Source organism: Medicago sativa, chromosome 2 (assembly GCF_051527215.1).
Source record: "Medicago sativa cultivar Bolivia chromosome 2, Bolivia_mono, whole genome shotgun sequence".
NCBI lineage: Eukaryota > Viridiplantae > Streptophyta > Magnoliopsida > Fabales > Fabaceae > Medicago > Medicago sativa.
In genome coordinates, this window is record NC_140750.1 from 19190372 (window position 1) to 19212246 (window position 21875).

At 32.1% G+C, this 21875-nt stretch overlaps 3 protein-coding genes across 5 annotated transcripts; 2 read left to right on the forward strand and 1 right to left on the reverse strand.

The window, feature by feature from the left end:
* The first annotated feature begins 97 nt into the window (after positions 1-97).
* LOC146945247 (uncharacterized) lies at positions 98-4043 on the forward strand. Of its 2 annotated transcripts, XM_085743584.1 has the most exons (12): positions 98-531; positions 1147-1296; positions 1408-1675; positions 1762-1855; positions 1942-2066; positions 2151-2241; positions 2327-2468; positions 2571-2728; positions 2825-2945; positions 3026-3196; positions 3287-3373; positions 3475-4043. In XM_085743584.1, exons 2-12 carry the CDS (start codon positions 1147-1149, stop codon positions 3739-3741), a joined length of 1674 nt encoding a protein of 557 aa, XP_085599710.1. In that variant the 5' UTR covers positions 98-531; the 3' UTR covers positions 3742-4043. The 2 variants fall into 2 exon arrangements, with proteins under 2 accessions (XP_085599710.1, XP_085599709.1); XM_085743583.1 differs by lacking the exon at positions 98-531 and having other exon boundaries at positions 1072-1296.
* Positions 765-13954, reverse strand: LOC146945248 (uncharacterized). Of its 2 annotated transcripts, XM_085743586.1 has the most exons (12): positions 13761-13954; positions 13419-13602; positions 13089-13325; positions 12265-12332; positions 12046-12126; positions 11878-11960; positions 11528-11603; positions 11337-11427; positions 11074-11168; positions 6185-6748; positions 3452-3685; positions 765-1645 (listed from the first exon to the last, which is right to left on the reverse strand). In XM_085743586.1, exons 1-5 carry the CDS (start codon positions 13775-13777, stop codon positions 12114-12116), a joined length of 519 nt encoding a protein of 172 aa, XP_085599712.1. In that variant the 5' UTR covers positions 13778-13954; the 3' UTR covers positions 765-1645; positions 3452-3685; positions 6185-6748; positions 11074-11168; positions 11337-11427; positions 11528-11603; positions 11878-11960; positions 12046-12113. The 2 variants fall into 2 exon arrangements, with proteins under 2 accessions (XP_085599712.1, XP_085599711.1); XM_085743585.1 differs by lacking the exon at positions 11878-11960.
* LOC146945249 (uncharacterized) lies at positions 5644-11869 on the forward strand. The gene is made up of 7 exons (XM_085747686.1): positions 5644-6973; positions 7073-7514; positions 7613-8550; positions 8648-9868; positions 9958-10188; positions 10292-11152; positions 11240-11869. The coding sequence occupies exons 1-7, from the start codon at positions 5644-5646 to the stop codon at positions 11818-11820; spliced, it is 5604 nt and encodes a 1867-aa protein (XP_085603812.1). The 3' UTR covers positions 11821-11869.
* Positions 13955-21875: the final 7921 nt, after the last annotated feature.

A 21875-nucleotide genomic window follows, 5' to 3' on the forward strand; every position in this document is an offset into this window, starting at 1 on the left:
CCCATTAGAATATAAATAGTAGCTTCAACATAAGTATATAAGATAAAGATATTACAGCCACAGTAGGGACTACAGCCACACAATAATGTCAAGTGTATAAAATCTCCCTTAATATAAGAAAAGACTATGCTGTGGAAAACCAAGTTTTACCCTTGCTTACAAATCAGCCACGTCTCCTACTTAAGGGTAAAAGGAGTCTAAATAATGTTTTTTGTAACTAAATTACATCATCTAACAATAATGATGTCATGTAAGTACTGGTTTCCAATTAGTTTCTTTGTTTTCTCTTACCCAATTTCATTGTCATCCCAATCTAACTACACTACTACACTGTTCGGTTGACAAAAAAGTGAAAAGTACCCTTTTGTAAAAAAAATCTAATGTCAGAAGACCTTTCCAATCTATACTTCACACTTCTCAATACTCTTACTATAACACATCTCTACTATCTCTCTTGATACATTAGGTTATTTCAAACTTGAACTTCTCTCTAACTCATCTCAAGAACATAGCAAAAACTGCATTTATGTGGTAAGATTCGTCCTTCTCCTTTATTCTTTTAAATGTATGTTTCCGTTTTCATATTTGTGTTTTATATCAAACACATCTTTTTGACCTAAAGTTCTATGCTAAATGTGAAAAGGTCAAATCTTTCTAAAAGATCATATTTTTTTATGGTTAACTCTTGCAAAAACATGAATTTGTGAACCAAAATCATGATTTACATTAGGATTTTCTTTGAAATGGGTTTCCCTTCTTGTGTGTTACGAACTTATGATAAAAATGTCTTTTATCTTACACAATCTTTAGGTGTGTTACAAATTTATGATAAAAATGTCTTTTTTTTTTCTTCTTTCAAGTTTATACTTTTATCAGGACAGGTCCTTACTTTGTTTATGGTTCTTTATGTTTGTGTTTGTAAATCTCTATTAACAGACATTAAAGTTATATTTTGTGTTATCCATGTCTTTAGAAGTAAACAATACTTACACTCTTGAGTAACTTTCAAGTCTTGAACAATGATCTGATGTTCAAGGCATCTGATCATAAGTTTAAGTTTCAAGGCATCTGATGTTCAACACTCATTATTTTAACCTTTGTTTGTTATCAACATGTTCCTATAATGAACCTTATGTTGTTGTTCAGATGGATTTGATTAAGGAAAGACCACTGGAATTCATTGGTGATATCACAGACAAAAAGGATTTCTGGAAGTTAGCAGTTCGAGTCCAAGACAAATGGACAGTGGTTAAGAATGGAAAGGAACACTTGGAACTGGTTATTGTTGATTCTAAGGTGATGTATTTTCGAACAACTATTTACAATGGTTGAAAACGTACATCTGTTTGAGTTCGAACTGCATACAAAGTTTATTATGTTTTTAATACTTATGTTTTTACATGTTAGGGTCATGATGTTCAAGTGGTTGTTCCAACTGATTACAAAGCGAATTCTGACAAAATTCTAGAGCCAAATACTACCTACGTATTAAGTAACTTTCAAGTAATGATTAATAACTTAACTTTCAAAGCCTCTGACCATAAGTTTCACTTGAAGTGGACTGGTGGAACTACTGCTGTTGATGTAAATGTGCATAACATTCCTGCTCCTGCCATCAAATTCAAGTCCTTTGCTGAAATCATAGCTGGAAAATGGAAACCTGATTTATTAGTTAGTGAGTACAAGTTTATACAAAAAATAAAATAGTTGATATAATTATTTTCTTATATTAATCTAATGCACATTATTATTGTTTTCAAGATGTTATTGGAGTTGTTCAGGACATGGGTTACTGTCAACTTAATGAAGGAAGTGGCAAAAAACTGCAAGTCAATTTCACTATGAGAGATCTTAGGTATATCATTACCAATATGTTAATCAACTATGTATTTAGAACTTGGATACCTTATTAACTTATGTGCTTATATTGGAAAATTGTAGTGACATGACTCTCAACTGCACTTTATGGGAGGATTATGCTGCGAAGTTCATTAAATACATGGGTGACAAGAAGCAGGGTGGACCAGTTGTTGTAATGCTTAAGTATGCCAAGATCAAAGAAGAAGGTAACTCATTCTTTAAACCGCATATGGCATACATTTTACAGAACTACTATTTTAGTACTTAGACTAAACTTTTCAATTACTCAGGACGTTACCCCTTAACTGTTTCAAACACTTACGGCTACACCAGGTTATTTATCAATGACAACCTCCCTGAGATTAACAACTTCAAGGGCAGGTTTGTTATTTTCAGTACTATCAATCTTTTTCAAATGCACTTTAGTTACTATTATGTTAGATGTAACTTATTGCTTCTGCTACAGCTTGCCTAAAGATGATGTGAGTCAGTCCCAAAGCCAACTTATGTGTACCCAATCTTACTCAAGTTCACAGCTAACTTCTGAAGAAGATTTCCTTTCTAATAATATGATTCTGCCAATAGCTAACATTATCCAGCTGGACCAGGTATCCGCTCTAAACTATTTTAACTTATATCACTTAACTTCTTAATCTTTGCAATTATATAATATTGCTTATATTCATCTTGGTTGTACACATTATGTCCAGATTACTTATTGTGTTACTGCTGCTACCATTGAGAAAGTCAAATCCACTAGACATGGTTGGTACTACTTTGCTTGTCACAAGTGCCCCAAAATTGCTAAGGGTGACAATGCTCCTTATACATGTGAAGATGGCCACAACACTGAGACTGAAATAGTCAAGTAAATAACTTATACTTTAATTTCAATATATTTCTTTAGGTACATTTTTTATTGCCTAATCATAATTAACCCCATCTAATCTGAGAATGATCACAGATACAAGCTAGAGATGGAAATTTCCTATGAAGGAGAAGTGGCCACTTTTGTGTTCTGGGATCGTGAAGTCACTCAATTGTTGGGAGTTTCTGCTTCTCATCTTCGCTCAAACATGATTCAGGTACATTCATAATATTGTATGTAAATTAGATGTGTCTTCATTACAATTTTCATTTATATCTATCTATTTGATCATTACAGGCTGGTATAACTAATCGTTTAGAGTATCCTCTGATGATGGATGGCCTTGCTGGAAAAAACTTTGTTGCTAAAGTCAAGTGGCAACCTAGGTGGAAAACATTTTCAGTTGTTTGTTTGAAAGTAGAGCCTGAGTTATTTGCTAAGGTCATAACTAAGTTTCCCAATTATCAGGTAAACTAACTATTTGTCTGAAACTAATAAATAATATCCACCTTTAATTTTATGTCATTATGTATAAACCATGTTGTATACAATATGCAGCCTGCATCAGTACATGTTCAGGATGATCCAACTGATGACACAATTGGTGATATACAAGTTCAAGATAATGATCACACAGTTTCAACTGTAAGTTATTTCGTTTAAGTGCATCAATGAACATTATCAGATGTTATGTTACTAAAAGAATTAAGAATACCATCTAACCTGTTGATTTAAATTTAATTCAGCATGATATGTCTGCATCATCTGAGTATGATCCTGATTCACTAAACCAGATCACACCTCTAAGCAAAATGAAGACAGTTGATGCTAGCCAGAATTATGAATCACTCAGCCAACTCACTCCTAATTACCTCAAGTCTGTTGCTGAAGCTACCCCTGCACAACTTGCACCACCTAATAACAGTGCCCAACCAGACACCACTGATGAGATCACTCCTGCAAAGCAATCATCATCAAAAAGAGTCAGGCTCATTAAACAAGAGAAAAAATAAGTCTACCTGTTGTGTGGTGTCTTACATCCACTATTCCTATATAATTAATTTCCTTGCTTTCTACCTATGTTATGTAATCTAAATTTTAATCAACTTGGATAGACTATGAATTCCAAGTTCTTCCAGACATATTTATCACTATTATGCTATCAGACACCCTTATGTCTTTATTTATAATGTTTCTAATTCAGATTGTGTGGGATCCACTATTCCTAACTTGAATGCTATGTTGTGTAATCTAAATATGAATCAATTTGGATAGACTATATATTCCAAGTTATTCCAGACATATTTATCACTAATATGCTATCTGAAACCCTTGTGTATTTATTTATAATGTGCATGATTCGGATTGTCTTACATCCACTATTCCTATCCGATTATCCAAGTTGATTTCTACCTATGTTATGTAACCTAAATGTCAATCAACTTGGATAGACTATGAATTCCAAGTAAACTCATACATATGTATTATGTATTATGCTATCAGAAACCGTTATATGTTTAGTGATAAAGGGTTCATATTATATCTAGGGACTGTTCTATGTCAAAACTACTCTATCCAGCACATTAATATCTCAGATTATTAATGTACAACTCATATAACTTAGCATAACTCATATAACTACTATGTCTTGCTAAATCTTAAAGGCACATAAATAACAAAATATTGGTTAAGTAGATCATCCATAAAACCACTTTACATTATTAATCATGTTTATTTCCAATGAATCAGTAGTAATCTTCATTTTCAGTAAAATCCATAATACAATATGTCCTATGGTTACTCAAATCACTTTATTACATCAAGATATCTATATACTCATGCATATTATTAATGTTAACTATAAACATCAACCATATCAACATTGATCATGCTTTATTGTTTTAAAAAATAGGCTCAAGGATATATGATATTTTATCTTACCTTTAGGAAGCAAATTTACTAATAAGGTTGTTTTATGATACTCAATATTTAGAAAGTACTTTAGCACACAAGTTATATAATACCATCTTCCAGCCTACCTAACATGAATTGCAGCACAATTTATAGCCTGCTTTATTGTAAAGCAGCCTGTTTTTGACAAGACATCTCATACAAACCAATGTTTCTATGCTAACCTTTGCATTTAATGCGTAGCCAGTAATGGTACTACAAGTTATAATGTGAGAGACCTACATGCCCTGCCATTCTATACAATTGTGTTGTTCAAGGGCTACAAAACTTATTACTTTATTATTATGTTTATTGCACTGTTTGTGTAACAATTAGTTTGCAAAAACTTTGAATTCAATTATATTAGAAGTCACACTTATGTTGACAGATCTCAACAGTTGCAATTATCCAGCTATTTGAAAAGTTACATTGCTACTTCCTTCCCCAACTTCTGAAATACCTCATATAAACTTAATACATTACCATGTTTTTTTTTAATATCCATTTATAATTCCTGCCACACTTCATTTATCATCAACATTCACTGTCAGGTTTGATTCATTTTCTTTTATCTACATATTTCTTCATATTTATTGTAAACTGAAAACATGATTCCCCTAACATTGCTATCCTTAACTATATACCTCTACAACCTGCAGTCATGTTCAACATTAAATATGAACTGCAATCTTCTGTTTACTCTTATTACCTCATTCTATAATGTTGGTTCATCTATACCCAATCATAATTTTTAACTTAGTACATCATTTTTTATGAACCTGCTAAAATAAGTTAAGTGATTAACTTCTATATAATCTGACATAAACATAAGAAAGATCAGTGACAATTAAAGTTAATTACTCTTATCATTGGTTATATACTATTCTGTAGCCAGCTATCAGTGCCAACACCATTATGTTCTCAGTCTGTATTTTACTTGACCATGTATGTTACTCTATCAGGTTATGGATCACAATAACCACAATGTTGATGCTAAAACATCTCAGGCTAGACAGAAAAGGAGGTTGTGTGTGAAGAAAAATAAGAAATCTGTATCATTAAAGGATTCAACTAATACCCCTCTTTCTGATATTACTTACTCCTCCCTTAATAGGAATATCACTTCCCATACTAATGTGCCTAACCTTCCTATTAAACAAAATGTTTCAACCAGTACTTCTCATTCAGGGTTTGAGAGCAGAAACTTATGTGAGAACATTCAACCTACAACATCTAAAACCACTCAGAAACTAAACACAAAGCGCAATGCTGACCACCTGCTCAGTGTTACCAACATTAGCAATAACAAGAAAATTGCCACACAGAACCATGTTCAGACTACATCAACACGTTTCTTACATGACCACTCAAACACAGTCAAAAGTCAACCTACAATCAGAGCAATCTTAGAATCAAGTTCTAAATCAAAAGAAACCAATCAAACCCATTCTTCAAATATCCCTTATAATAAGTTTAATGCTGCTTGCAGGAGTAAGAGAAACATACCTGGTATAAATTTGCTAAATAAGTTTTCTGAAACAGACCATATTGATTCCAATTACGCTCCTACCACATCCAAGCTCAATGCCAAAGATATTGATTATGCAACCAAGGAGAAGGTCAACAATGTCAAAGTCCATAAGAAAACCAAAACACCCTCAGAATCTATTCATGCACCTGAAACATGTACCAAGCGGAATGCGACATTTCTTGATAATTCAACCACTGTCAGAGTCAATAACAAAACCAAAACACCCTCAGCTGCCAAAGTTATTGATGCTGGAACCAAGGTCAACAATGTCACAGTCAATAATAAAACCAAAACACCTTCAGAGTCTGTTCATGCTCCTATAATAATAACAAAGCGAAATGCGACATATGTTGATGATGCAACCAATGTCAGAGTCAATAAGAAAACCAAAACAGCCTCAGAGTTTGCTACATCATCAAAACCAGTTCAAAGTAAACATAATGCTAATGCATCAACTGACAATATTCCTCTTCAGCCTACCAATAGAAATAAACATACATCACCAACCATAATTTCTGATGACCAAACATCTGCCCTTCCTGAAACAATTGAAAATCCAACATGTGAACGAACAAACAAACCTACCAATATATCAACTGATGTTGATTATTTCAATAAAATGTTCACAAATCAGTCAAACACCAATCAACAAAATGAAAACAGAAATGATGATGCATCTTCAGATTCTGATGACAGTGACGATACTCAGTCATCTAATTCTACTGATGAAGAGATTGAAGACATCGATGAAAATATCTTGGGAGGTAACTTTTAGTCTTAGGTTACAGACATTTTTTTATTATTTCATTTTTCATTTCAACAATTCTAATATTAATCTTCAGGTATTTCTTTTTTTGCCATAGTATATGGTGACATAGGAGATCCTGTATGGGAGTGTCAGCAATGTGGAGCTTTAATGTGGTATCAAGAAAGGAAACAGAAATCTAAGAACACTTCTAATCCAAAATTTCAATTATGTTGTGCTGCTGGCAAAGTACAACTACCTCAGTTAGAACAACCTCCACAACTACTTCAAAACTTACTATCTCAGAACCAAGGCACACAGAGCAAGAATTATCAAGCTAATGCAAGAACTTACAATGCCATGTTCTCATTTACTTCACCAGGTATGAATATGGATGACCAAACAATGAAAGGGAGAGGTCCACCTATTTTAAGAATGCAAGGCCAGACATGTCATAGGATTGGCAGCATGCTACCCTTAAAAGGACAACGTCCAAAATTTGCTCAGTTGTATATCTATGACACTGATAATGAAATCAAAAATAGAATTGGTACTTTCAGGTTATGTCAACTACAACACTATTCTTTATTACATCCAGTTCACAATAGTAATAATTATCTTTTACTTATATATCTATCACCTAACCTGAAATCTAATAATATTCTGTTTTCCTGATCAGCAACAATAAAGAAATTGATGTCAACATTGTGAAAGATTTAAAATCAATGTTGGATAAAAACAATGTTCATGCTAAAGCTTTCAGAATGGCAAGAGATACCTTGAAGCAAGGACCTGTTCAAGATGTCAAGTTGAAGCTGATTGCTGATCGGAAAACTGATGGACGGATATACAACAAACCAACCGTTTCTGAGGTAGCTGCACTTATAGTTGGAGATATTGACTCAGCTTCTCATAGAGACATCATATTGCAAGGACAAACTGGTAGTTTGCAGCGAATTGATGAATTCCATGCAAGTTACCTTGGTTTTCAATATCCACTCCTGTTTCCTTATGGAGAAGATGGATATCGTCCAGGCATAATGCTAAAATACAAGGATGATATTGTGGTTACAGGAAGAAACAGGCTGACAATCAAAAATTGGTTCTCCTTTAGAATTCAATCAAGAAAGTACGAGGCAATGACATTGCTATTGTCCAGAAGACTACTCCAACAGTTTGTGGTTGATGGATATGCAATGATGGAGTCTGAACGGCTGAACTGGCTAAGAAGAAATCAGTCGAAGTTACGAGTTGGAAAATATAGACAACTAAGTGAATCAGGAGCTGCAAATAACCAAGGTCAACCTAGAATGCAAGGAAAAAGAGTTGTGTTGCCATCAACCTTTGTAGGAAGTAAAAGATATATGGACCAACTTTACTTTGATGGTATGGCAATATCCAGTGTTCTTGGTTTTCCAGACATTTTCATTACATTCACATGTAATCCAAACTGGCCTGAAATCACTAGAGAACTTGGAAAATACAACTTGAAGCCACAAGACCGTCCCGATATTGTTTCAAGGGTTTTCAAAATAAAGTTTGATGAGTTGATCAAAGATCTCACCAAAAGACACGTACTAGGACAGGTGTTGGCATGTAAGCAACATATTTATCTCAATTCATTAATATAATAGCTACTGTTAAGATTTTGGCATTATCAATTTTTAATAAAACTGTTCTTTTTTAAACACAGATATGTACACCATTGAATTTCAGAAAAGAGGCTTACCACATGCACACATTCTCATCTTCTTACATCCATCAAGTAAATATCCTAAACCTGAAGATATTGATAAGATCATTTCGGCTGAAATCCCTGATCCAAAGAAACATATTGAGCTATACAACTTGGTCAAAAGTCACATGATACATGGTCCTTGTGGTTTAGCTAGATTGGGATCACCATGCATGAAAAACAACAAATGTTCCAAGTACTTTCCCAAAAAGTTCATTGAACAAACCATTGTTGATCAAGATGGCTACCCTGTTTACAAAAGAAGTTCCAACACTCATACCATAGTGAAAAATGGTATAGTTTTAGACAATAGACATGTTGTTCCATACAACACAACTTTGTTGTTGAAATACCAAGGTCACATAAACATGGAGTGGTGTAATCAAAGTTCATCAATTAAATACCTTTTCAAGTACATCCACAAAGGATATGATCGTATTGCAGCTAGAATTGTACCTTCTCAACAACAAAACACATTACCTCAACAACCTGTTGATGAAATCAAGCAATATCTTGATTGTAGATATATTTCTCCATGTGAAGCATGTTGGAGAATATTTTCTTTTTCAATACATGGTAGGAAACCAGCAGTTGAGCGGATGTTTTTTCATTGTGTTGGCGAGAAAGCAATTTACTTTACTGATCATTCTTCAATGGAGAATGTTCTTGAAAAAGCAAGTGTAACTGAATCAATGTTCACTGCTTGGTTACAAGCAAATCAAGATTATCAGGCAGCAAGAGAACTTACATATGCTCAATTTGTCACCAAGTTTGTTTATAACAAAAAGAACAGAATTTGGACGCCAAGGAAGAGGGGTTTTACTATTGGTAGACTGATTTGGGTCCCACCAACAACTGGAGAACTATTCCATTTGAGGTTGATGTTGACAGTTGTTAAAGGGCCTAGAACATATGAAGAAATACGGAAAGTTGGTGATGTACAGTATCTAACTTTTAGGGAGGCCTGTTTTGCAATGGGATTCCTAAATGATGATAAGGAATTCATTGGTGCCGTTAGAGAAGCATATCAATGGGGCTCAGGTTATTTCTTAAGAAGATTATTTGTTGTTATGCTATTAGCAGGAACAATGAATCGGCCACAACATGTATGGCAGAAAACTATACAATGGTTGTCTGATGGAATCTTAAGGGAACAACGTATACTGGCTAACAACCAAGGTTTACATTATTTATATTTTTTTGTGCCTAAAATTCTTACAAATTTATCATCACTACCATTATCTTTATATTGTATAAACTGTTTGCAGAACTACTTCTCAGTGATGAACAAATTCAAAACTTAACATTGATAGAGATTGAGAAGTTGTTGCAATCAAGTAGACGAACTTTGAAAGACTTTCCATCCTTACCTTATCCAAATGGATATGTTCTCGAGCAATTGGGGAATAGACTCATTTATGATGAGCGTAACTACAATATTGATGCCCTCAAAGCTGAGTTCCAAGAACTATTTACATCCCTTACAGGTATGCAATTTAGTATGTATACATAATATTGCCAACCTTTTACACCTCATATTGAAACAGGTTATTGTCCTGTCAAATACTTAATTTTTTTTATTTTTATAATTACATGAAACAGATGAACAGAGGGAAATTTATGAAAAAATCATGCTTGCAGTTACAAATCAGAAAGGTGGAGTTTTCTTTTTGCATGGGTATGGTGGAACAGGAAAAACATATATGTGGCGTACTTTGGCAAGTGCATTAAGGTCAAAGCATGAAATTGTATTGACTGTGGCTACAAGTGGAATTGCATCTCTACTCTTACCTGGCGGCCGAACTGCACATTCAAAGTTCAAAATGCCTGTCCCAACTTTAGACAATTCCACTTGCAAAATTGATCATGACAGTGATATGGCACAACTATTAAGGGAAACTAAGTTAATCATATGGGATGAAGCACCAATGGCACATAGATACACATTTGAGTGTCTGGACAGGACACTCAAAGATATTATGAGTACTCCAACAAAAAGGTGTGAGACCATTTTTGGAGGAAAGGTAATAGTTTTTGGGGGTGATTTTAGACAAATCCTACCTGTGATACCAAGAGGTAATCGCTCGGATATTGTACATGCGTCAATCAATGCATCATATATTTGGGATCATTGTCAAGTTCTAACCTTAACCAAAAATATGAGATTGAAGCATGGTACTAATTCTATAGAAAATGAAGAAATTGCTCAGTTTTCAAATTGGCTTTTAAATGTTGGGGAGGGGAAAATTAGTGAGCCAAATGATGGGTATGCTGAAATACAAATACCAACGGAGATGCTAATCACTGATTTTGATGATCCCATTCTTGCCATAATACAAAGCACTTATCCTAATTTTTTGGATAATTACAAGTCTTATGAATACCTGAAGTCCAGAGCAATTTTAGCATCCACCATTGAGGTTGTTGATCAAATAAATGACTATGTACTTGATCTCATGCCAGGTTGTATGTTTTATCCCTGCAAATTAACACTGATTTATCACTTTATATATGTGTTATATTCTTATAAGTTCTATTTCAATAATGTAGGAGATGAAAGGATCTACAATAGTGCTAACTCAATAGATAGATCAGAAATACATGATAACAACATAACTGATGTCTTGACACCAGAATTCCTTAGTACCTTACGTACTTCAGGGCTTCCAAATCATCAAATCAAATTGAAAGTTGGATGTCCAATTATGCTCTTAAGGAATATTGACCAATCTGAAGGCCTGTGTAATGGAACAAGGTTAATTGTCACAAAAATGGCTAATCATGTTTTGGAAGCTAAGATTATGGGTGGAAAACATCATGGAAATATCATATACATACCACGTATGGATATGTCACCTTCTCAATCTCCATGGCCATTCAAACTATGTAGGAGACAATTTCCAATCGTTGTTTCCTATTCAATGACCATTAATAAATCACAAGGTCAGTCCCTTGATTGGGTTGGACTATATTTACCAAAAGATGTTTTCAGTCATGGACAAATATATGTCGCGATCTCAAGAGTGACCAGCAAAAAGGGAATTAAGATACTGATTCATGATGAGAAAAAACAAGCCAAAGACAGCACTACAAATGTTGTCTACAAAGAAGTTTTCCAAAATGTTTATTAATGGTTAGTATAGTATATTATTCCTCATATTTCCATGCAAAGTATAATAATAACTTACAGTTCATACTACTCTTTATGTACATCTCATATTGTTTATTAATAATTTTTATGCAGTAATCCAACTGGTATCAACTGCTATGCCTTGAAATGTTCATCACTAATGTATCAGATGTTAGTATTATATATTATTCTTCATATTTTCCTGCAAAGTATTGGAGTTACTTACATATCATGCTACTATTTCTGTAGGAATCAACATAATGTACCCTTTTTGAAGTAGCTGTGGAGCTGGTATCAACAGCAACGCCTGCAAATCATGAACATCATCAGAGCTTTTTTTTACTTATTCCGTCTTAATATTTGTTCACTCAACTTTTCAAATGCATCAACTCTTTGCACTAGATTGACTGATAATATATGTCAAATTTATATTCCTGTTTTGCACCTGTTATCCTTCTGCCTGTTCAACAGTTGTATTGTTGAACCATATCTCCAATGTTCCAGATCTGTAGACTAACAAATGCATCAAATGCATCGACAATAGTATATGAATAACACTGCACATTTCACATCGAATTTTAACAAGTTTTCCTGACCAGATTATTATAATAACAGAGTTTTATAATTACCTCATAATGACGAATTTGAGCTTTATAGTTGGAAGATTGTTTTTCAGACAAAATGAAAGCTGAGTGGAGTAATGTTCTAAATTATACAACTTACCTTCCATATCCTTTTCACACTGCTATAATTTCCAGCAACTCTAATAAATAGACTAACAAAATACCAGTGAACAATTAAAGGAGCACATTATAGTCAATATCTGTTCACTGTCATACATTAAAGTCACACACCTACTAAATGTATACATTCAAAAATCTTAAAGGCACATAAAAAACATTATATTATTCAAAGTTAAACATGAAACTATGAATAGATAGCCTACCTACAAACATTCAAATTGACAAAAAACAACATCCAAGAAACTTTGTCAACCAAAATATATTTTACATTATACATATTATACAACAAACCTACATTACACATAATATTAAACCATTAATCAAGAGGACAATACATAATACATTATACATATACATTAACTTTCACAATGATCACATCATAATTTAACCTCTTAACATTATTCATCATCCATTCACTACGATACATCACCATTATTTCTTACACAACAAACTATGATCACTTGACACACTTCTCATCTAATACATACATCATTTGATAAACAAACATTGCTTCTGCTTAAATTACCTTTTTCACAATTATTATATTTGCATCTTTATCATATATAAAATCCAATTGCTCTCCAACCTTTAACTTTTTTGCTTGGACATACTCATACCAGCCTGGCCCTAAGAACTTTTCAGTCATGTTACCAGCAGCATTCAGGATCTTACAATTATATGCCCAATCAATTTCTTCATCGATTAACATCACAAGTTTCTGAGTCGGATACATGAAATTTTTTGAAATCTCCCTAGCCAATTTCTACAATAATCATTTCATATTGTTGTCAACTTTACATGCAATTTATTTAAAAAATTCCACTAATTACAAAAATTTATTACCTTTTGTACTTACCAAAATACTTTTTGAAAGCATTGTTGCTTCTACAACCTTTAACTGCCAATTATATTTAGAACTATGCTCAATCAAACTCTCCCTTGATGTTGTGCGATCAGAATTCATAACACCAAAATGTTCTTCAAATCCAACTGGATCAATGCTTGCAAGATAATTGGCATAATCCGGATCTAGCGTGTCACTACACAGTATCAAACTCTATCACATGCTGGAATTGATCTCAAATTAAGTACTCAAAGTCACAACTTTTTTTTTATTAGTAAAGCACATTGACCATACTTTCAGACAATACAGATGCATGCACTACAATAATTAAATTAACATTAACTTACTACGTACCTGCACGAAGAAGACATAATTGAGGATAATATATGTTTTGATTCAATTCTTCAAGTTTAGCAGGATAAACAAATACCACAACTTCAATTTTACACCAAACTTATTAACTATATAGTTATATATACATGCAAAACCAATAATACACTTAATAACTATGGCATAAAAAGTTGATTCAAAAAAAAAAAATATGGCATAAAAAGAATACATACATTTGCAAGTTAGTGGAAAAAAGACACACAACAAGACAAAGCTATGCATGTGGGATCTAAAGTCATGTTCTCTCATTGAAAAAACCAACATAATACAAACAATGAATAGTGGAGATTCGTTGGGTCCTGTAGAAGTCAGTGGAATGTAAAAAGTGATTCTTTTGTACACATGATAGTAAAGATTCCTGATGTACTATTATGCACACTTTATTAAGTTTACATACATTATAATATAGTGCATTTGACATAAACAGTTAACATAATAATTATATTGTTGTTAAGTGTATTACTAAGAACCAAATCATGAACCTACAACAATGTCCAAGTACAACATACATATATTTTTTTACGTGTTTTTTTTAAGTATACATATAAATGTTATCTATAACTGATTATAAGTATAATTATGTTTTTTATGAAGATATTACTAATAAAAATTTGTTACTCTTCCTTCAAATTTTTTTTTTGTTACTCTTAACTATACTGACAACTTATTTTTTGACTATTTTTTTCGGCCAAAAGCACACATATAATTTTAAATTATGTTTATTTTTTTATATCTGACCAATATTGTTAAACAACTCCAGTTTGTTTTTTCAATACAAAGTTGCATTTAAATTGTATTAAAATTATATCTATTTTTAACAATATTGACGGAAATTTATTACTAATTAAGTTTACCATATAATTTTGATTTTTTATTAGATTAATATCTTATAGCTTATAAAACAGCTATAATATTAGCGTATATAATTTTGGATTTATGTAAGTTATATTAAAAACATAGAAATGTTTGGGGTATACTAACAAATAATTTGACATGCCTATGCAAGAGGCCCATTTACATCAGCCTGCGAACTCAAATCGGGTCATACAGCCCAACTTACCTGATCCAATTCAATATTTCTACGTCCAAAAACAAAATGAATTATACACAAAATGAATATTGAAGGAAAGAATTACCTAATTGGTGGTCGCAGCCACGATAGCGACTGGAAGCACACCGAATCTCGCCAGCGCTGCCACTTTGCTAACAACTGCCTTTCCCTTCATGAACGCCATAGCTGAAGCTTCTCACACTCAGATCGATCGCGTTTTTGCGTTTTGATTTTTGAATCACGAATTATGAAGAAGATGAATCAGAATTGTATTTTGTTATTTTTTTTGTGTAATGAGGAGTGTGATTTTTTTATTGAAATTATTAAGGTTCTGAACAGTCAAATAATTGTTACTCCGATTCAACCTGTTTGAGAGATCGAGCAATCTAATAATCGAAGATTAGAATTGCAGCAAGGATTAAGGCGGTTGACGCAAGAGGATGAAGTGAGCTTCAACATTGGATTTGACATTTGGGAAAGGATGGAATTGAAATCACTTAAACGGAGGGGTAATAACAGCCACAAGAGGAGCTTAATACATGAAGGAATAAGGATTAAATGGCTATAGAACAAAATCAATTGACTGGATTTAGGAACCCTGGAAAATTTAATTGACCAGCCGCATGCAAGAAGAAAGAAAGACTGGGTTTAATTACCTGTGTTTGAGGTTGATATTAAAAAAATTAAAGAAACTAAATCTGAACCGTTGAGGAAGAAAGAGAAGATATTTTATTTATCTTTTATGGACTTTATTTTATCTGCCTATATTACTACCTAAATTTCTGTACTATACCACATCAAAGTTGTGCATGATACTTAACTACGAAGGAAGTCCTTTTTTTATCTACCTGTATTAATACCTATATTACTCTTAACTATACTTAACTACAGTTATACAACCATTACATTTTAACACTTGGAATTCTTCCATTAATTCAATAATTTAAATGTTTCATATTTTTTAAGTTATAATTGCCAAAACAATAACTGTACCCGTGCGCTAGCACGGGTTTTTTTACTAGTATTACATAACCCACCGAGCACACATCCACACAATTGTACAGGATAATACATATCAGTATCACAAATCCAGCCCATAGAAGCAAATAGACAAGATAATCCTGCGTGATTACACCCAAATAGAAATGTTAGTGTCACAAAATAAAAGACAAACAATAGCCAATTAATATGCCATGGGTCACAGAGTTACACATGTTTAGACACGTGTTTTTTTAGGTTAGTTATGACATGGGTCACAGAGTTACACATGTAAATTTGATGACAATACTTACATGCAGCAGTCTCGGGTACACTATTAGGAATTGGGTTAAAGTGCTCCCAAACTGATGACCGTTTTCTATTACCATTAACACTTTTTTTCCTCTTCTTCTTATTAGTGGGGGGAAGAGCAGCATTAGAATCAGTTGGAGGTTGAACAGCAGGTTCAGTAGGTTGATTAACTGTTATAAATTGTAGAAATTTTAAATTAATTACTATAACTACATACATTAAAAAATCATACACCTTAAAAATATAAACTGTCAACACTAATAACGAAGTTTAAGGTAACATCACCATTACCATTCACTTGCTCCATATCTACTTGCATTGGGACTGCTCCTACCTCCTAGTTCTTGTAACAACCAAACACCTAAAAAGAACAAAAATTAATGAATATACATAGATTGAAATTGTAAGTTTTAACAGGGAAAGAAAGTGGCCTTAGTAATAAAACTTAACCCTTTTTAAAATTTGATATGTTTGAGTTTTTAACTTTTATAGATTATCTTTGATTAGCTTTCACATATTATAAGTGATGTTATTAAGCTTGCTGGCTTGAATTCCTAGTTTTTATTGGAAGTTTAAATAGTTGTATGATTGTCATTACACATCATTTAACTTGTATGTTTGATTTCCTAGATTTTGCTGCAAATTATAATAGTGACAACATCAGTTTTGGAAACTTGAATTCCTATTTTTGCTGCATTGTCACAGTATGACAATTATTTAAATACCTAAAAAAAATAAAAAGTTTTGGAATCATGTGGTTATCTATACATGTTAATTTTCTCTCGATTTTGAATGAACCCTATTTATGTATTTGAAGATTTTTATGTTTTTTGCTGCCTTAAAAAATGAATATGTATGGTCTCTATGAAATGAAAGTACGTAATGTTAACCATTAAATTAGTTATGCTAGGCATGAATTGATTATGTGCATGATTGTAACACCATGATTGATTTGTAATGAAAATGAACATAAATTAATTGATATTGACATTGGTTCAGCATTATAATTGACTTTGGCATTGTCGAACATCACTTATGAAGTCGTGCCCATTAATATACATAATTATAATCATTATTATCATGTTTGTTTGAGTTGAAGATATCATAATGGGTTTGATATCCTTTTTCGTTAATCAAATATTTTGTCCAATGCAATTGTATGGTTACTCATATTAAAGATTTAATATATTTATGTCTCTGTTAATTTTGGTTGAACAAGTCACTATCTTTATCAATTTTTCAATAATGGAATGAAGTGCAATATGTGCCCTGTTTTCAAAATTCAATGGTCTTTTCTTTGCAAAATCAATATGCATGAAACATACAACTTAAAGTTAATTGAACAATAAAATTTTGTCTTTAAGCTTGCAATATGTTTTGACCATTAAACGTGGAAAACAACACTTAAAAGACTGATGTAATTTGGCAGCAAGTTATTGATTTTTTTGGAATTAAATTATTAAAAAAAATTGTTAATCACCAAAGTGGTCAAACTTGTATGTTTATGTAATTTCAAATTTATACTAATTTATTTCAACTACTCATTTAATGGATGCTAAGTTTATGATTATTTATAGGTTAATTTGAAAGTTCGCTGTTACAAGACATTTCTTGAGCTCCCAAAAGTTGATTACTCGATGTTATAACTAATGAACATGAAAGTTGGTAATGTGTGTGCATTATTTTTTTTATTTATATATCCAAAGATAATGAATATTTTGGTCGATGTATATGTCATGTCAATTATAAGTTAATAACATCATTATGATTATGGTTGTGTATTAGAGAATCTCCAAAGAATAACATTAATATTCATAAAATAGTTATCTTTAAATCTGAATTGTACTCAAAACACTAATGTTGAACAAGCTTTCCGACAATGGTAACTCAAATTCAATGATAACATTGTGCTCTTCAAATTTAAGAAAAACAATATTGATCAATGTATATATCCAAAGGTTGGTGAGAGTAAGGTTATCATTTTAGTTTTGTATGATGATGATATTTTGCTTGCAACTTATGATCTTGCTCTATTACGTAAGACTAAGATGTTTCTCTCTAACAACTTTGAAATGAAAGATATAGGTGATACATTTTATGTGATTGAAATAGAAATATTCTGTGATAAGTCAAACGGATTGTTAAGTTGTTTCTGAAAATATATATCAATAAGGTATTAGAGAGATTCAAAATGGATAAATGTTAAAGTATATATTGTTCATATAAGAAATGATGTAAATTTAGTCTTATGCAATGCTTAAAGAATGAATTGGAGTAAAATGATTGAATATTTGGATTTTTTTCCGGCTATGATTGATATAAGAAAGTAAACATTTAGAAATGAGTATCTTCCGACTAAATGGTTGATATCATGAAAGAGTGTGAAACTGTTTGTCATTTATGCATCCCCTATAAATGTTGAACTTGTGGCATGCTTTGAGGCTATAATTCAGACAAATTGGCTACAAAACTTTATTTTATAACTTGAATTAGTCGACACTACTGTCAAGTCGCTGAAAATTTATTGTGATGATTCCATAACATCCTTCTTCTCTAAAAATGAAAAGTATTGTAAGGGTGCTAAATAATGGAATTGAAATACTTTATCGTTAAAGAAGACAAAGAAACATAGATTGTCAATTGAACATATCAACACAAATTTTATGATTGTTGATCCTTTGACGAAAGGATTACCACCGTAAGTTTTGGTGGCCATGTTGAAATTCAAAACATGGGTGTTATGCATATATATTAATGAATAATGATGTTTTATTGATGCATGTTGGCACTCTGAGCTCGGTAATGTAATGATTTTGATTCTTTATGTTTTCTATTAATGTATGCATGCAATCAATGATGTTGAAAACATATTATGTTATTGATAATGACATTATAGTTGAACCCATTATAAATATTTCACTTTAAGGTTATATTAAAGAGAATTGTTATTATCTAATATAGTTGTGAATGGAAGGAAATATGTCGATTAAATGATATATAACCACCATGACTCTTATTTGTTATATTCTTAATTATGATGAATGATGGAACCAATGCATGTAAGGTTTGTCGATGAACACTATGATTGATGTATTGTTAAAGTCACATGAGTCAAATGGGAGAATATAAGAATAATTTAATTATTATAATTAATTTATGATGACTCATGTGAAAGAATGCAAACATACATGTAAGGATTCAAATATTTATATGAAATGACGCACATATTCGTGAAGGGGTGCAAGTGAATTTATAAATATATGTAACTTGGTGGAAGTTACTAACTAATTCAATGTCCAAGAGTTCTGTCTCTTCCATAAAAGTTTCTCCAACAATCAACCATCAAGAACAAATCGTGAGAAAGAACAAACAGGAAAGAGATAGATTAGAAATTGGAGGATTGTGGCTTATACTTTCTATCATCATGGGTGAAGGTACACTGTTTAATGTCTTTATAATGTGAGAATCATATCTTCCTAATGTATAATTTTCTTGAATGTAAACATGAATGTGAAAACTATAACATACAATATAATAGAACAAACAAGGTTGTATTCCCATTATATACTTATACTTGAATCTAGCTTCTTTAAAATGAGTACCGTAATTTATAGAGTAAGTAAATAGTATCTTAATGAATAAATCAAACATGATAAATTATAGATGGTTGAAATATCATTAATGTTTTTATTTTACCAATAGCTCTTTTTTTTCCCTTTATCGAAATCCTATAGTTAGAAAAAGTTGGCATTGCTTTAAAGTTTCCATGGCCAGAAAGTGGCTGAGAAATAAAAATGGTAATTGGTCCTTTAGATAACGTTATCTCATATGATGATAAATCATGTCCCATGTACGACTAGATAACACAAACCAGAAACACTTTTTCTTTTTATCTTTTTGGATCAATTACACTTTAGCCTTTAGGAAGTGTATGAATTAATTTGCACATGTCTACACTAATTTTTACTAGGAAATCTATGTAAATATATGTTTAAAGAATTTTTTTTAACAAAGATGTTTAAAGAACATTATAACTAGCATAAAATTGTTATCTATTTTAGGCCATGCATGTGTCAGTTTATCACAAACAAATACTATACATGTATCTTTATGATAGCTAGCTGGTGGAAAATGGTAAAGCAACAATTATATGAGATGATGTGGCCATATATCTTCATCAAAAAAAGACATACAACTTTTCTTGAACTGAATAATTAATTCCACTTGCACCAATAAGGGTGATTGAAAGATAAGGATCTTAGCATCGTACTAGTATCATATCATATGCTCTAAGTAACTAATTGTGGATTAATTTCATAATCAGCTCAATGTGAAGAAGCTTTTGGGGAGCCAATTATGGTTTACCACCAAATAATTAATTCCATTATTTAACCAGATAAAACTGACACAGAATCTTTGCATGTAGTAGTAGGTTTTCTTAAACTAGACCACAGTAGTACTGAAATTGACTCAGCTTATGTTACACAAAAACATTTAATACTTTTCAATGTCAGTGCAACGTTGGAAAGTGTACTTCCTAAAATTCAGACACACACGTGTCAACTGGAAGGTGTAATTTTTAGAGACCATTGCAAAATCATTGGCTGTATGATCCTTCGTGGCTAAATATTAAGCTCTGTGCAAGTACAACCAATTCTAAACCGAGGACACAAGGAAACTACCACCATAAGCAATTCTAAACTGACATCTAGATTAAAGATGCATCAAACCAGATTGAGGATTTAATTTTTTTAACTTCAAATAATTTCAGAGGCTGTTACCAAGCCTTGCATATGGATGGTGATTGCCTACGCTATGAAGCACCGACACTCCATGGTATTCTATTATGAGACACGCGTTAGTACTCAACACTCATACAAAGCATGTCACATAACTCAGAAGTGTCCTAAAAATCAATTTTTATTTGTTTCAACACACCTTAAACCAATGTTATCGATGGCGGACCATGGCCAAAATTCTGACACACCAGCCGACATATGGCACCATCATGTCCAAGTATAGCGTTGTGGCGCCACCATCCTTTAGAAAATTGGTGATGGCGGAAACCCGCCACCGATATCCACCATGCCTTGGACATTCGAAGACGTCATAGACTCATCTAGTGGTGATAATGTACACAAATGTATAACAAAAAAGTTTTAAAACTGATATAATTGTGGCTTAATTAGATAATTGAAAAATTCGTACATATGCACGTCTTTTCATTTACAAAGATTTTCATCTTCTATAATATTTGAGGATGATGGTTAATGAATAATGATTGTGTTAAATATCTTAAATTTGATTGCGTCATTTTCAGTTTTTCGGTAGAAGATGGATAGATTTTAGGTGAAATACTAGAAAGTCTTGTTTTAAAATTTTCTTTTTAATAAAACTAATTGCTGTGCACACATAAATTTCAAAAACATTAATAGTGTTGACGTGTTTGTGTCAGTACCTCATAGCTTAGAGGTTTAGAACCATCTTGAGAGTTCAGAGAGCACGAAGGAATCCATGCTTGGTTCCAATTTGTTAAATATATATAATATAATGGATCAAATACAGAATATTTTTTTCCTGTAAAAAAAATGTTTTCTACTTGGTGTTCCATCATCCATATTCCATCATGAGAATGTCAAACCTTAACTTCTTGGATAACTGTTGAACTTTCTTATTCCTTCATATGAAGTTGGAAAATAGGAAGAAAAAAAAACAAAACATTCTACCAATAATTGCCA